This window comes from Lepidochelys olivacea, assembly GCF_965140295.1.
Source record: "Lepidochelys olivacea isolate rLepOli2 genome assembly, chromosome: 15".
In the NCBI taxonomy this organism is placed as follows: domain Eukaryota; kingdom Metazoa; phylum Chordata; order Testudines; family Cheloniidae; genus Lepidochelys; species Lepidochelys olivacea.
Genome location: NC_140425.1, coordinates 4,305,731 through 4,318,749, shown reverse-complemented (window position 1 = coordinate 4,318,749; position 13,019 = coordinate 4,305,731). Strand labels below are relative to the sequence as shown.

The 13,019-nt window shown below is 51.4% G+C and overlaps 1 protein-coding gene across 10 annotated transcripts in view; it reads left to right on the top strand.

The window, feature by feature from the left end:
- The window catches only part of EMID1 (EMI domain containing 1), a 93,414-nt gene that overhangs the window by 20,294 nt on the left and 60,101 nt on the right, over positions 1-13,019 (top strand). For all 10 annotated transcript variants that reach the window (XM_084649014.1, XM_084649019.1, XM_084649018.1 and 7 more), the window contains exons 3-4: positions 11,120-11,233; positions 12,400-12,503. In XM_084649014.1, coding sequence (XP_084505140.1) covers positions 11,120-11,233; positions 12,400-12,503 — 218 coding nt within the window. The remainder of the gene's footprint in view (positions 1-11,119; positions 11,234-12,399; positions 12,504-13,019) is intronic.

Genomic DNA, 13,019 nt, shown 5'->3' with positions numbered 1-13,019 from the left:
ACAAACAAACAGTGGCCAGGGTCTCCAGCATTACTGGGATGGAGGGTGGGAGAACCCTGGGCCCACCCTACTCTACCAGGTTCCGATCCAGAGCCATGTGAAGCTGGTAACCTCCCAGTTTAGGATTCAAGTATCAGCATCCAGCACATTCCCTGGATCACTGCCTACCCTTAAGTCCAATGCAGGCCTGTCTTCCACGAGCAGCAGTCTGGTGTCCCTGTCAGTCTCTACTGCTGGTGTGCTCTCCACAGTGTAGTCCAGGATACCTCAGCTGTCGGGGGGGGGGGGTTGACTGATCTTTGGTAGGGGCCGCCAGCAGCACACGTCCATCCTCCCCCTCAGCCAGCCCTGCCTGAGCTGGCCAGCTGCCTTTTATCTGCTCCCACCACCTGGAGCATAGGTGAGGGGGCATGGCCTCTTGGGTCCAAAGTGACTGGTTAACCCCCATGTGGCTGCCCGTCACATGCCTGCTTTTCTAAACTTGGAGCATGTGTCAGTAAAGTCATACAGTAGAATCTTATAACTTTACATACAATGTTGCCACACATATTTTACCAGGACAATAATGTTCATCAGATTATGAGTTTTCAAGTGATACCTCACAAAGCATATGTGATAAATGACGGGGGGGATAGCTCCCTTTTGTGGACATCCAGTGAGCCAGTTGGCTATGGAATCCCTCTTGGTGGTTGTTCTCTACTTGCTTTACCTGTAAAGGGTTAACAAGCCCACAGGTAAAAGGAAAGGAGTGGGCACCTGACCAAAAGAGCCAATGGGAAGGCTAGAACTTTTTAAAATTGTGAAAAAACTTTCCCTTTGTGTCTTGTTTTCTGGAGAGCAGAGACACAGAGCAGCAATGCTGTAAGCAGCTTTAAAACCAGGTATGAAAAAACATCAATTCATACCTCGAACCTACTTATCTGAAACCCCAGATGTGTAAGTAGATGAAGAATGTCTAGAAAGAGGCAATTAGGTTTATTTCTTTTATTTTGTAAGGCTTGTGGACTCCTCTGTGCTAACCCCAGATGCTTTTGTTTTGCTTGTAACCTTTAAGCTGAACCTCAAGAGAGCGATCTTGATGCTTAATTTTTGTAATTGTATCTTTTAAGATCTAGCAAAAAGCCCAAGTTCCAGATGTATTTTCTTTTGGGGGGGGGGGTTAATAAAATGTACCTTTTTTAAGAACAGGATTGGATGTTTGTGCCCTAAGAGATTTGTGCACATGTTTAATTAGCTGGTGGCAACAGCTGATTTCCTTTGTTTTTTTCTCAGCTCTTCCCTGGAGGGGGGGTGAAAGAGCTTGAGGGTGCCCCACAGGAAGGAATCCCCAAGTGTGCCTATCTGGGTTCTCAAAGGGGCGGGGGGGTGTTGCACTTGGGTAGTGGCAACATCTACCCATCTAAGGTCAGAGAGAAGCTGTGACCTTGGGAGTTTAATACCAGCCTGGAGTGGCCATTATGAATTTTTAGAATCCTTGCGGGCCCCACCTTCTGCACTCAAAGTGCCAGAGTGGGGAATCAGCCTTGAGAGCATACTTTGTACCAAATTTATCATAGTCCTGTAGAAAGGGAGAACCTAGGGATATAGACTGTCACACCACATGCCATCCAGCCATATCCTGAGTAACGCGACTCACACTTGTGCTGTGCGGTTCTTTCTCTCTCTCCCTGGAGGATGTCTTGTTTTGGCAAGGCTGGATTTTGGTTTCAAATGCCCATCCAGCTTCGTGTGTGTGTTAGAGGAAGCCAGAGAGAGACTGGCACTAGGCACTTGGAGTAGAAGACAGGGAGGTCTAGGATGGGCCTTAGCTCCTGCGGAAGTTCGTTCCACAGTCTGGGGCTGTTTGCCCACTTGCTGGCGGCCTCAGCAAAGAGGCCAAGAACTGATGAAGGCCAAGAACATGCCTCAGAAGCTGAACTGCCTTGTCCCAGAGTTCAGGCATATTGCAGTGACCGTGCAGGGGAAGGTGGCAGGGAGGGGGCTAGCCATGCCCTCTTTGGGGCAGGGACAGTCTCTGGCCTGGCCTATATTTAAAATATAGATTGAAACAGCTACAGCTAAGTGCCTGCCACCCCTAGTGCCATGGCGTCGCTGCCCTAAGGCTCAGCGTAGACGCAGCTAGATTGATAGAAGAATGTTTCCATTGACCTCATTGCTGTCACTCAGGGAGGTGGTGTTCCTGCACCCCTGCTGTTGCTGTAGAATCATAGAATATCAGGGTTGGAAGGGACCTCAGGACGTCATCTAGTCCAACCCCCTGCTCAAAGCAGGACCAATCCCCAACTAAATCATCCCAGCCAGGGCTTTGTCAAGCCGGACCTTAAAAACTTCTAAGGAAGAAGATTCCACCACCTCCCTAGGTAACCCATTCCAGTGCTTCACCACCCTCCTAGTGAAATAGTTTTTCCTAATATCCAACCTAAACCTCCCCCACTGCAACTTGAGACCATTACTCCTTGTCCTGTCGTCTGCCACCACTGAGAACAGTCTAGATCCATCCTCTTTGGAACCCCCTTCAGGTAGTTGAAGGCTGTTATCAAATCCCCCCTCATTCTTCTCTTCCGCAGACTAAATAAAACCAGTTCCCTCAGCCTCTCCTTGTAAGTTATGTGTTCCAGCCCCCTAATCATTTTTGTTGCCCTCCGCTGGACTCTCTCCAATTTGTCCACATCCTTTCTGTAGTAGGGGGACCAAAACTGGACACAATACTCCAGGTGTGGCCTCACCAGTGCTGAATAGAGGAGAAGAATCACGTCCCTTGATCTGCTGGCAATGCTCCTACTAATACAGCCCAAAATGCCATTGGCCTTCTTGGCAACAAGCCACACTGTTGACTCATATCCAGCTTCTCGTCCACGGTCACCCCTAGGTCCTTTTCTGCAGAACTGCTGCTTAGCCATTCGGTCCCTAGTCTGTAGCAGTGCATGGGATTCTTCTGTCCTAAGTGCAGGGCTCTGCACTTGTCCTTGTTGAACCTCATCAGATTTCTTTTGGCCCAATCCTCTAATTTGTCTAGGTCTCTCCGTATCCTATACCTACTCTCCAGCGTATCTACCTCTCCTCCCAGTTTAGTATCCTCCGCAAATTTGCTGAGAGTGCAATCCACACCATCCTCCAGATCATTTATGAAGATATTGAACAAAACCGGCCCCAGGACCGACCCTTGGGGCACTCCACTTGATACCGGCTGCCAGCTAGACATGGAACCATTGATCACTACCTGTTGAGCCCGATGATCTAGCCAGCTTTCCACAGAGCCAGTTCACCATAGAAGGCAATCAAGTTAGTCAGGCATGACTTGCCCTTGGTGAATCCATGCTGACTGTTCCTGATCACTTTCCTCTCCTCTAAGTGCTTCAGAATGGATTCCTTGAGGACCTGCTCCATGATTTTTCCAGGGACTGAGGTGAGGCTGACTGGTCTGTAATTCCCTGGATTCTCCTTCTTCCCTTTTTAAAATATGGGCACTATATTTGCCTTTTTCCAATCATCCGGGGCGTCCCCCGATCGCCTGTAGGATGTGTCCGCACTACGGAGTTGTGCTGGCATAGGTACGGCCCTGGAGCTATGCTGCTCTGGTCCCTATACTGGAAGAATGGCCTTTCAGCACGTCTTTGTACAGCGCCTGTCACAGGAGGTCTCCAATCTTGATTGCGGCCTTGAATGGGTGAAGGGGCCTGTGACGTTGCACTCTATATTATTTTATGAAAATATGCTAATGAGTGTGAATATAATGTAACTGGAATATGCTTCATGCAAAAGGTCTCTTGTGAGGCCTCACAAAGCTTATAATCCTCACAAAGGTATCCTCACAAAGCTTATAATCTACTGAGTGAGGTCATCCTATTTGTATAAATGTATCATTCTTGTATCTGAAACTATAAATATGAAATATAACTCTGAGGTCCTATTGTAATTATGCAAAGTGTGGGCCACTAATGGTGGCTTGGAATCTTGATGGCTCCCATTAACCAGGACAACTGGTTGTCGATGGCTCTGTTTACTTGTAAGCCCTGGTCTACACTAGGACTTTAGGTCGAATTTAGCAATGTTAAATCGATTTAAACCTGCACCCGTCCACACAGTGAAGCCCTTTATTTCGACTTAAAGGGCTCTTAAAATCGATTTCCTTACTCCACCCCTGACAAGTGGATTAGCGCTTAAATCGACGTTCCCGGCTCGAATTTGGGGTACTGTGGACACAATTCTATGGTATTGGCCTCTGGGAGCTATCCCAGAGTGCTCCATTCTGACCGCTCTGGACAGCACTCTCAACTCAGATGCACTGGCCAGGTAGACAGGAAAAGAACCGCAAACTTTTGAATCTCATTTCCTGTTTGGCCAGCGTGGCAAGCTGCAGGTGACCATGCAGAGCTCATCAGCACAGGTGACCATGATGGAGTCCCAGAATCGCAAAAGAGCTCCAGCATGGACCGAACGGGAGGTACGGGATCTGATCGCTGTTTGGGGAGAGGAATCCGTGCTATCAGAACTCCGTTCCAGTTTTCGAAATGCCAAAACCTTTGTGAAAATCTCCCAGGGCATGAAGGACAGAGGCCATAACAGGGACCCGAAGCAGTACCGCGTGAAACTGAAGGAGCTGAGGCAAGCCTACCAGAAAACCAGAGAGGCGAACAGCCGCTCTGGGTCAGAGCCCCAAACATGACGCTTCTATGATGAGCTGCATGCCATTTTAGGGGGTTCAGCCACCACTACCCCAGCCGTGTTGTTTGACTCCTTCAATGGAGATGGAGGCAATACGGAAGCAGGTTTTGGGGACGAAGAAGATGATGAGGAGGAGGAGGTTGTAGATAGCTCACAGCAAGCAAGCGGAGAAACCGGTTTTCCCGACAGCCAGGAACTGTTTCTCACCCTAGACCTGGAGCCAGTACCCCCCGAACCCACCCAAGGCTGCCTCCTGGACCCAGCAGGCGGAGAAGGGACCTCTGGTGAGTGTACCTTTTAAAATGCTATACATGGTTTAAAAGCAAGCATGTGAAAGGATTACTTTGCCCTGGCATTTGCGGTTCTCCTAGATGTAGTCCTAAAGCCTTTGCAAAAGGTTTCTGGGGAGGGCAGCCTTATTTCGTCCTTCATGGTAGGACACTTTACCACTCCAGGCCAGTAACACGTACTCGGGAATCAATGTAGAACAAAGCATTGCAGTGTATGTTTGCTGGCATTCAACCAAAATCCGTTCTTTATCTCCCTGTGTTATCCTCAGGAGAGTGAGATATAATTCATGGTCACCTGGTTGAAATAGAGTGCTTTTCTTCAGGGACACTCAGAGGTGCCCGTTCCTGCTGGGCTGTTTCCCTGTGGCTGAACAGAAATGTTCCCCGCTGATAGCCACAGGGAGGGGGGAAGGTTGAGGGGGTAGTCACGCGGTGGGAGGAGGCAAAATGCGACCTTGTAACGAAAGCACATGTGCCATGTATGTAATGTTAACAGCAAGGTTTACCCTGAAAGAGTGTAGCGACTGTTTTATAAAATGTGTCTTTTTAAATACCGCTGTCCCTTTTTTTTTCTCCACCAGCTGCATGTGTTTCAATGATCACAGGATCTTCTCCTTCCCAGAGGCTAGTGAAGCTTAGAAAGAAAAAAAAACGCACTCGCGATGAAATGTTCTCCGAGCTCATGCTGTCCTCCCACACTGACAGAGCACAGACAAATGCGTGGAGGCAAATAATGTCAGAGTGCAGGAAAGCACAAAATGACCGGGAGGAGAGGTGGCGGGCTGAAGAGAGTAAGTGGCGGGCTGAAGACAGGGCTGAAGCTCAAATGTGGCGGCAGCGTGATGAGAGGAGGCAGGATTCAATGCTGAGGCTGCTGCAGGACCAAACCAGAATGCTCCAGTGTATGGTTGAGCTGCAGCAAAGGCAGCTGGAGCACAGACTGCCACTGCTGCCCCTCTGTAACCAACCGCCCTCCTCCCCAAGTTCCATAGCCTCCACACTCAGATGCCCAAGAACGCGGTGGGGGGGCCTCCGGCCAACCAGCCACTCCACCACAGAGGATTGCCCAAAAAAAAGAAGGCTGTCATTCAATAAATTTTAAAGTTGTAAACTTTTAAAGTGCTGTGCTTAAAGTGCTGTGTGGCATTTTCCTTCCCTCCTCCACCACCCCTCCTGGGATACCTTGGTAGTCATCTCCCTATTTGTGTGATGAATGAATAACGAATGCATGACTGTGAAGCAGCAATGACTTTATTGCCTCTGCAAGCGGTGATTAAAGGGAGGAGGGGAGGGTGGTTAGCTTACAGGGAAGTAGAGTGAACCAAGGAGCGGGGGGTTTCATCAAGGAGAAACAAACAGAACTTTCACACTGTAGCCTGGCCAGTCATGAAACTGGTTTTCAAAGCTTCTCTGATGCGTACCGCGCCCTCCTGAGCTCTTCTAACCGCCCTGGTGTCTGGCTGCGCGTAACCAGCAGCTAGGCGATTTGCCTCAGCCTCCCACCCCGCCATAAACGTCTCCCCCTTACTCTCACAGATATTGTGGAGCACACAGCAAGCAGTAATAACAGTGGGAATATTGGTTTCGCTGAGGTCTAAGCGAGTCAGTAAACTGCGCCAGCGCGCCTTTAAACGTCCAAATGCACATTCTACCACCATTCTGCACTTGCTCAGCCTGTAGTTGAACAGCTCCTGACTACTGTCCAGGCTGCCTGTGTACGGCTTCATGAGCCATGGCATTAAGGGGTAGGCTGGGTCCCCAAGGATACATATAGGCATTTCAACATCCCCAACAGTTATTTTCTGGTCTGGGAATAAAGTCCCTTCCTGCAGCTTTTGAAACAGACCAGAGTTCCTGAAGATGCGAGCATCATGCACCTTTCCCGGCCATCCCACGTTGATGTTGGTGAAACGTCCCTTGTGATCCACCAGAGCTTGCAGCACTATCGAAAAGTACCCCTTGCGGTTTATGTACTCGGCGGCTTGGTGCTCCGGTGCCAAGATAGGGATATGGGTTCCGTCTATGGCCCCACCACAGTTAGGGAATCCCATTGCAGCAAAGCCATCCACTATGACCTGCACATTTCCCAGGGTCACTACCCTTGATATCAGCAGATCTTTGATTGCGTGAGCTACTTGCATCACAGCAGCCCCCACAGTAGATTTGCCCACTCCAAATTGATTCCCAACTGACCGGTAGCTGTCTGGCGTTGCAAGCTTCCACAGGGCTATCGCCACTCGCTTCTCAACTGTGAGGGCTGCTCTCATCCTGGTATTCATGCGCTTCAGGGCAGGGGAAAGCAAGTCACAAAGTTCCATGAAAGTGCCCTTACGCATGCGAAAGTTTCGCAGCCACTGGGAATCGTCCCAGACCTGCAACACTATGCGGTCCCACCAGTCTGTGCTTGTTTCCCGAGCCCAGAATCGGCGTTCCACAGCATGAACCTGCCCCATTAGCACCATGATGCATGCATTGGCAGGGCCCATGCTTTCAGAGAAATCTGTGTCCATGTCCTGATCACTCACGTGACCGCGCTGATGTCGCCTCCTTGCCCGGTATCGCGTTGCCATGTTCTGGTGCTGCATATACTGCTGGATAATGCGTGTGGTGGTTGATGTGCTCCTAATTGCCAAAATGAGCTCAGCGGCCTCCATGCTTGCCTTGGTATGGCGTCCGCACAGAAAAAAGGCGCGGAACGATTGTCTGCCGTTGCTCTGACGGAGGGAGGGGCGACTGACGACACGGCTTACAGGGTTGGCTTCAGGGAGCTAAAATCAACAAAGGGTGTGCCTGTACATCAAGGAGTATTTCAGGCAGGACTGCACGGAGGGTTCCAATAAGAAATGGTGCACCTAAGTTATCGTTGTTATTGGAACAAGGAGGTTAGCCTGGCCTCTGATTGATACATGGCTAGATTTACCTCGCTGCACCTTCTCTGTGAGTGACTGCAGTGTGATCTAGACAGGGGAGGAGGAAAATGAGTACAAAACAAATCTGGTCTATTTCTTGTTCTGACCCACTCCATCTATCTTTTACATCTTTGGCTGGCAGCAGACGGTGCAGAAGGACTGCATGCCATCCACATCTCATGGCTGCTTGGCAGAAGATGGTACAGTACGACTGCTAGCCATCTTCATCTCTTGCCTGCCTGGCATAAGATGGTACAATACGACTGCTAGCAATCCTCATCTCTTGCCTGCCTGGCAGAAGATGGTACAGTACGACTGCTAGCAGTCCGTATCGCCTGCCCGCTCACCATAAGACGGTTCAATAGGACTGCAGGACTAAAGAGAATGACCTGGTCAAGTCACTCCAAATTTAGTCCCTGCGCCCATGTCTGCCCAGGCGCTCCCAGCCGACGTGGCCAGGAGCACCTCGGACACGACGAGGACAACTACCAATCGTATTGCACCGTCTGCTGCCAGAAGGCAATGGGTTGCTGCTACTGTGCAGCAAAGCCGTACCGTGTCTGCCAGCACCCAGGAGACATAGGGTGACGGTTACCTGAGCTGGCTCCATGCTTGCCGTGGTATGGTGTCTGCACAGGTAACTCATGAAAAAAGGCGCGAAATGATTGTCTGCCCTTGCTTTCACAGAGGGAGGGAGGGAACGGGGGCCTGACGACACGTACCCAGAACCACCCGCGACAATGTTTTAGCCCCATCAGAGTGCTCCATTGTGAGTGCTCTGGACAGCACTCTCAGATGCCCGATTGTTTGCCATTGCTCTGACGCTGGGAGGGGCGCTTACAGGGTTGGCTTCAGGGAGCTAAAATCAACAAAGGGGGTGGCTTTACATCAAGGAGTATTTCAGGCAGGACTTCACGGAGGGTTCCAATAAGAAATGGTGCACCTAAGTTATTGTCGTTATTGGAACAAGAAGGTTAGCCTGGCCTCTGATTGATACATGGCTAGATTTACCTCGCTGCACCTTCTCTGTAAGTGACTGCAGTGTGATCTAGAAGAATGAGTCCCCTAGACAGGGGAGGGGGGGAAGCAAATCTGGTCTATTTCTTGTTTTGATCCACTCCATCTATCTTTTACATCTTTGGCTGGCAGCAGACGGTGCAGAAGGACTGCATGCCATCCACATCTCATCGCTGCTCGGCAGAAGATGGTACAGTACGACTGCTAGCAGTCCGTATCGCCTGCCCGCTCACCATAAGACGGTTCAATAGGACTGACTGCAGGACTAAAGAGAATGACCTGCTCAAGTCACTCCAAATTTAGTCCCTGCGCCCATGTCTACCCAGGCGCTCCTGATCGACCTCACAGAGGCGACCAGGAGCACCTCAGACATGACGATGACGGCTACCAGTCGTACTGTACCGTCTGCTGCCACAAGGCAAGGGGTTGCTGCTCCTGTGTAGCAATGCCGTACCGCGTCTGCCAGCACCCAGGAGACATAGGGTGACGGTTACCTGAGCGGGCTCCATGCTTGCCGTGGTATGGCGTCTGCACAGGTAACTCAGGAAAAAAAGGCGCGAAATGATTGTCTGCCCTTGCTTTCACGGGGGGAGGGAGGGAACGGGGGCCTGACGATATGTACCCAGAACCACCCATGACAATGTTTTAGCCCCATCAGGCATTGGGATATCAACCCAGAATTCCAATGGGCAGCGGAGACTGCGGGAACTGTGGGATAGCTACCCACAGTGCAACGCTCCGGAAGTCGACACTTGCCTCGGTACTGTGGAAGCGCTCCGCCGAGTTAATGCACTTAATGCACTTAGAGCATTTTCTGTGGGGACACACACACTCGAATATATAAAAGCGATTTCTAAAAAACCGACTTCTATAAATTCGACCTAATTTCGTAGTGTAGACATACCCTAAGTCTTCTTGTATATGTGTGTGCTGGCAAGTGGGTAATGAAGTCTTACAGTGACATGCGATCATGTCACCTGAACTGGAATCCATCTTTAACCTGGTGTTTTTCCATTGAGGAGGAGGGGTGGGAACCCAGAGAGGAACAAAGGATTCCTGCCTTGTGCAAAAGATATATAAGGGAGTGGAACAGAACAAAGGGGGCTGCAGTCATGAGAAATCCCCTAGCTACCACCTGAGCTGGAAGAAGGGCTGTACCAGGGGAAAGGATAGGGCCCAGACTAGGAAGGCATCCAGTCTGTGATAGAAGCTTATTGAAACATCTCTGAGGGTGAGATTTTATCTGTATTAAGTTTTCTTACTATATTAGGCTTAGACTTGCATGTTTTATTTTATTTTGCTTGGTAATTCACTTTGTTCTGTCTTTTATTACTTGGAACCATTTCAGTCCTACTTTTTGTATTTAATAAAATCCCTTTTTACTTATTAATTAACCCAGAGTAAGTATTAATACCTAGGTGGGGGGCAAACTGCTGTGCATCTCTCTATATCAGTGTTATAGAGGGCGAACAATTTATGAGTTTACCCTGTATAAGCTTTACCCATTGGGAGCTGGGTATCTGAGTGCTGGAGACAGGAACACTTCTTAAGCTGTTTTCGGTTAAGTCTGCAGCTTGTGGGGGACGTGATTCAGACTTGGATCTGTGTTTGCAGCAGGCAAGCATGTCTGGCTCCAACCAGGCAAGGGACTGAAGTCCCAAGCTGTCAGGGAAAACAGGCTCAGAGGTAGTCCAGGCACATCAGGTGGCAGTCCCAAAGGGGGTTTCTGTGATCCAACCCGTCGTAGGGCTGGTAGTGGAAAAAGGCCCAGTGCTTTCTGCTGCTGTGTGAAACACCCTCAAGGTGCCAGCATTTAAGCAGGAATACCAGCCAGAGGAAACTTGCATGGTTGGCAGTGTGAGTGTTTTCACGTTCGGGTCGGGGAGTGGGAAAGCCTGGACCTGATTCAGAGGCAGGGAAGCTCCTTTGGGGGAGACACTGGCATGGCAGTCAGAATGGGAAGCCCTGGAGAACCAGCCAAGTTCTTGGGGGATGTGGCATTTGCTCCGAGATGACGGGGCTGGTGCATCCAAAGGGGAGCTGGTTTAAGCAGCTGGGCCCAGCCTGGGATCTCTGTGCTTTTCTGTGACTGGTTGGGCCCTGGGGGGGGGGGTGTCTCAATGACCATTTGACACCAATACATTTTGGCCTAGCAGCCAATGCTGCTAGGGCTAGTGAGGGGCGTCTGCCCCCCGAGCAGGGGCAGGGTGTGATGCAGCCTATGTTGGTCTCTTTCAGGAACTGGTGCTCGTACATGGTCACAAGGACAGTTTCCTGCCATGTCCAAAATGGTACCTTCCTGCAGAGAGTGTTCCAGGGCTGCCACTGGCCCGGGGGCTGCAACGGAGGCAGGTGAGAGAGACGCTGCCGCTTCCCCTTCCACCGCCCCCTGCTCCCTTGCCACATGCTGCTTGTCTGCTGTGCCACACGTGGGCAGAGCTGGGGCATGGGAGTCACACATCCAGAGTTCATGCTGCAAGGTGGGGAGGTTTTGCTTCCTCCTAGGGCCCCTCACAGGCTTGAACTGCTGCAACCCTGTAGCAGCACGCGGGCCGCTCCTACCTTCTCGCACCACAGAGACCCACTCAGTCTCCACTGGCAGGGTAGCCACACCCTGCTGCTTATTGCATTCCCTCCACCCGTTCAGCAACACTATGGACAACTCCCCTGCTATCCCTAGGCCCAAGAGGAACAGAGGTCTCCCTTCCTGGAGATCTCACTGACTCTGGACTCGGCTAGCTCTGCTCCTCACCTGGCACATCCTTCCTGTGCCTTTGGATCAGGCCGCAGCTGATGGGCTAATTCATCCCATAGCTCACCCAGCTGTGATCCTGATGAACGAATTACATTTTTGCCCCAGCCAGGCTTCTCGGGGGGAGCTAGAGCGATCGGGGTGCTGTAGCTGGTGAGCCGGCCCTCTGTCCCAGGCCCCGTGTTACCGGGAGGGGAATGAAGAATTAAGCTGTTGTGCCCATCCAGTCCCATGTTCCTCCCACTGCCCCAGCCCAGAGGGACTATCCGCTCCTGGGGCTGCTAGGCCACTCAGCCTCTGTTTGCACGAAGACTCGGGCTCCCCTCCACCCACTCTGATGGGATCCAGCTACAGCTGGATGCTCCACCCCTTCTCAAGGGAGTGCTCCATCGATCCTGAATCCTTCCACACCAGCCCCCTCCTGGAGCGGCCTCATCGCGTGAGGGTAACGTGGCTTCCCCACTCATTCCTGCCCCATGTTGCTCCTACATCATGAGAGGCTGCAGCACATCAGCTGATCCCAGCAGGGGCCAGGCAGGAATCTACTCCCGTCCCATGCAATGCTGAAAGGGGGACAGCAAGGAGCAAACTCCCCCCTGTGAAGCATCAGGCCTGGGTGCCTGCTGGAGGTGGAGATGGGATACCCACCTGGGATGATCTGTAGCGACAGGCCGCTGGTGGTGACAAATGTTAGGGATGCCAGCGCTGAGCCTGGCCCCTGAGAACAGACCAAGCTCCTGATGCCGGGGCCCTTTCTGTTTCGCAGCTACAGAGCCATCGTGAGACCAGCGTACAAGGTGGCCTACAAGACGGTCACAGCTCTGGAGTGGAAGTGCTGCCCAGGCCACACGGGGGTCAACTGCAAAGAAGGTAGGAAAAGCCAGCTGAACATGGCTCCTGGGGGATGTTCTGAGCTGTGTGAGCTGCAGGGAGCACTGGGGCACTGCAGCCCCAAAGAGCTGGCATGGATCAGAACAGTCCCCTGCTAGCACAGGATTGAAGGGGCCTGGATTCAGATCCCTTCCGCCGTGGGGCAGAGGGATCTCTGGGGGGACAGCTCCCTCTCTTTGTGGGGCAGAGGGGGAGCTGGAGGGCAGCTCCCTCTCTGTGTGGGGCAGAGGGGGCTCTGGGGATAGATATACAGGGTAGTTTGTGTGGGGCAGAGGATACTCTGGGCCAAATAGATAGCATAGGGGGACAGTCATCTCATGGCCAGACAGAGGGAGCTCAGGACACCGGCTGCCCTAGCATTGTCTTTGGTTGTCAGCAATGGATCCTCCATTGGCTGGATCACTGTTACTGGCATAGATGGGACCCAACCATTGGGCACTATGTCACCTAGGGTGTGATGGGCCCCATCTCAACTAGCAGCTAAGCCCGTCTGCA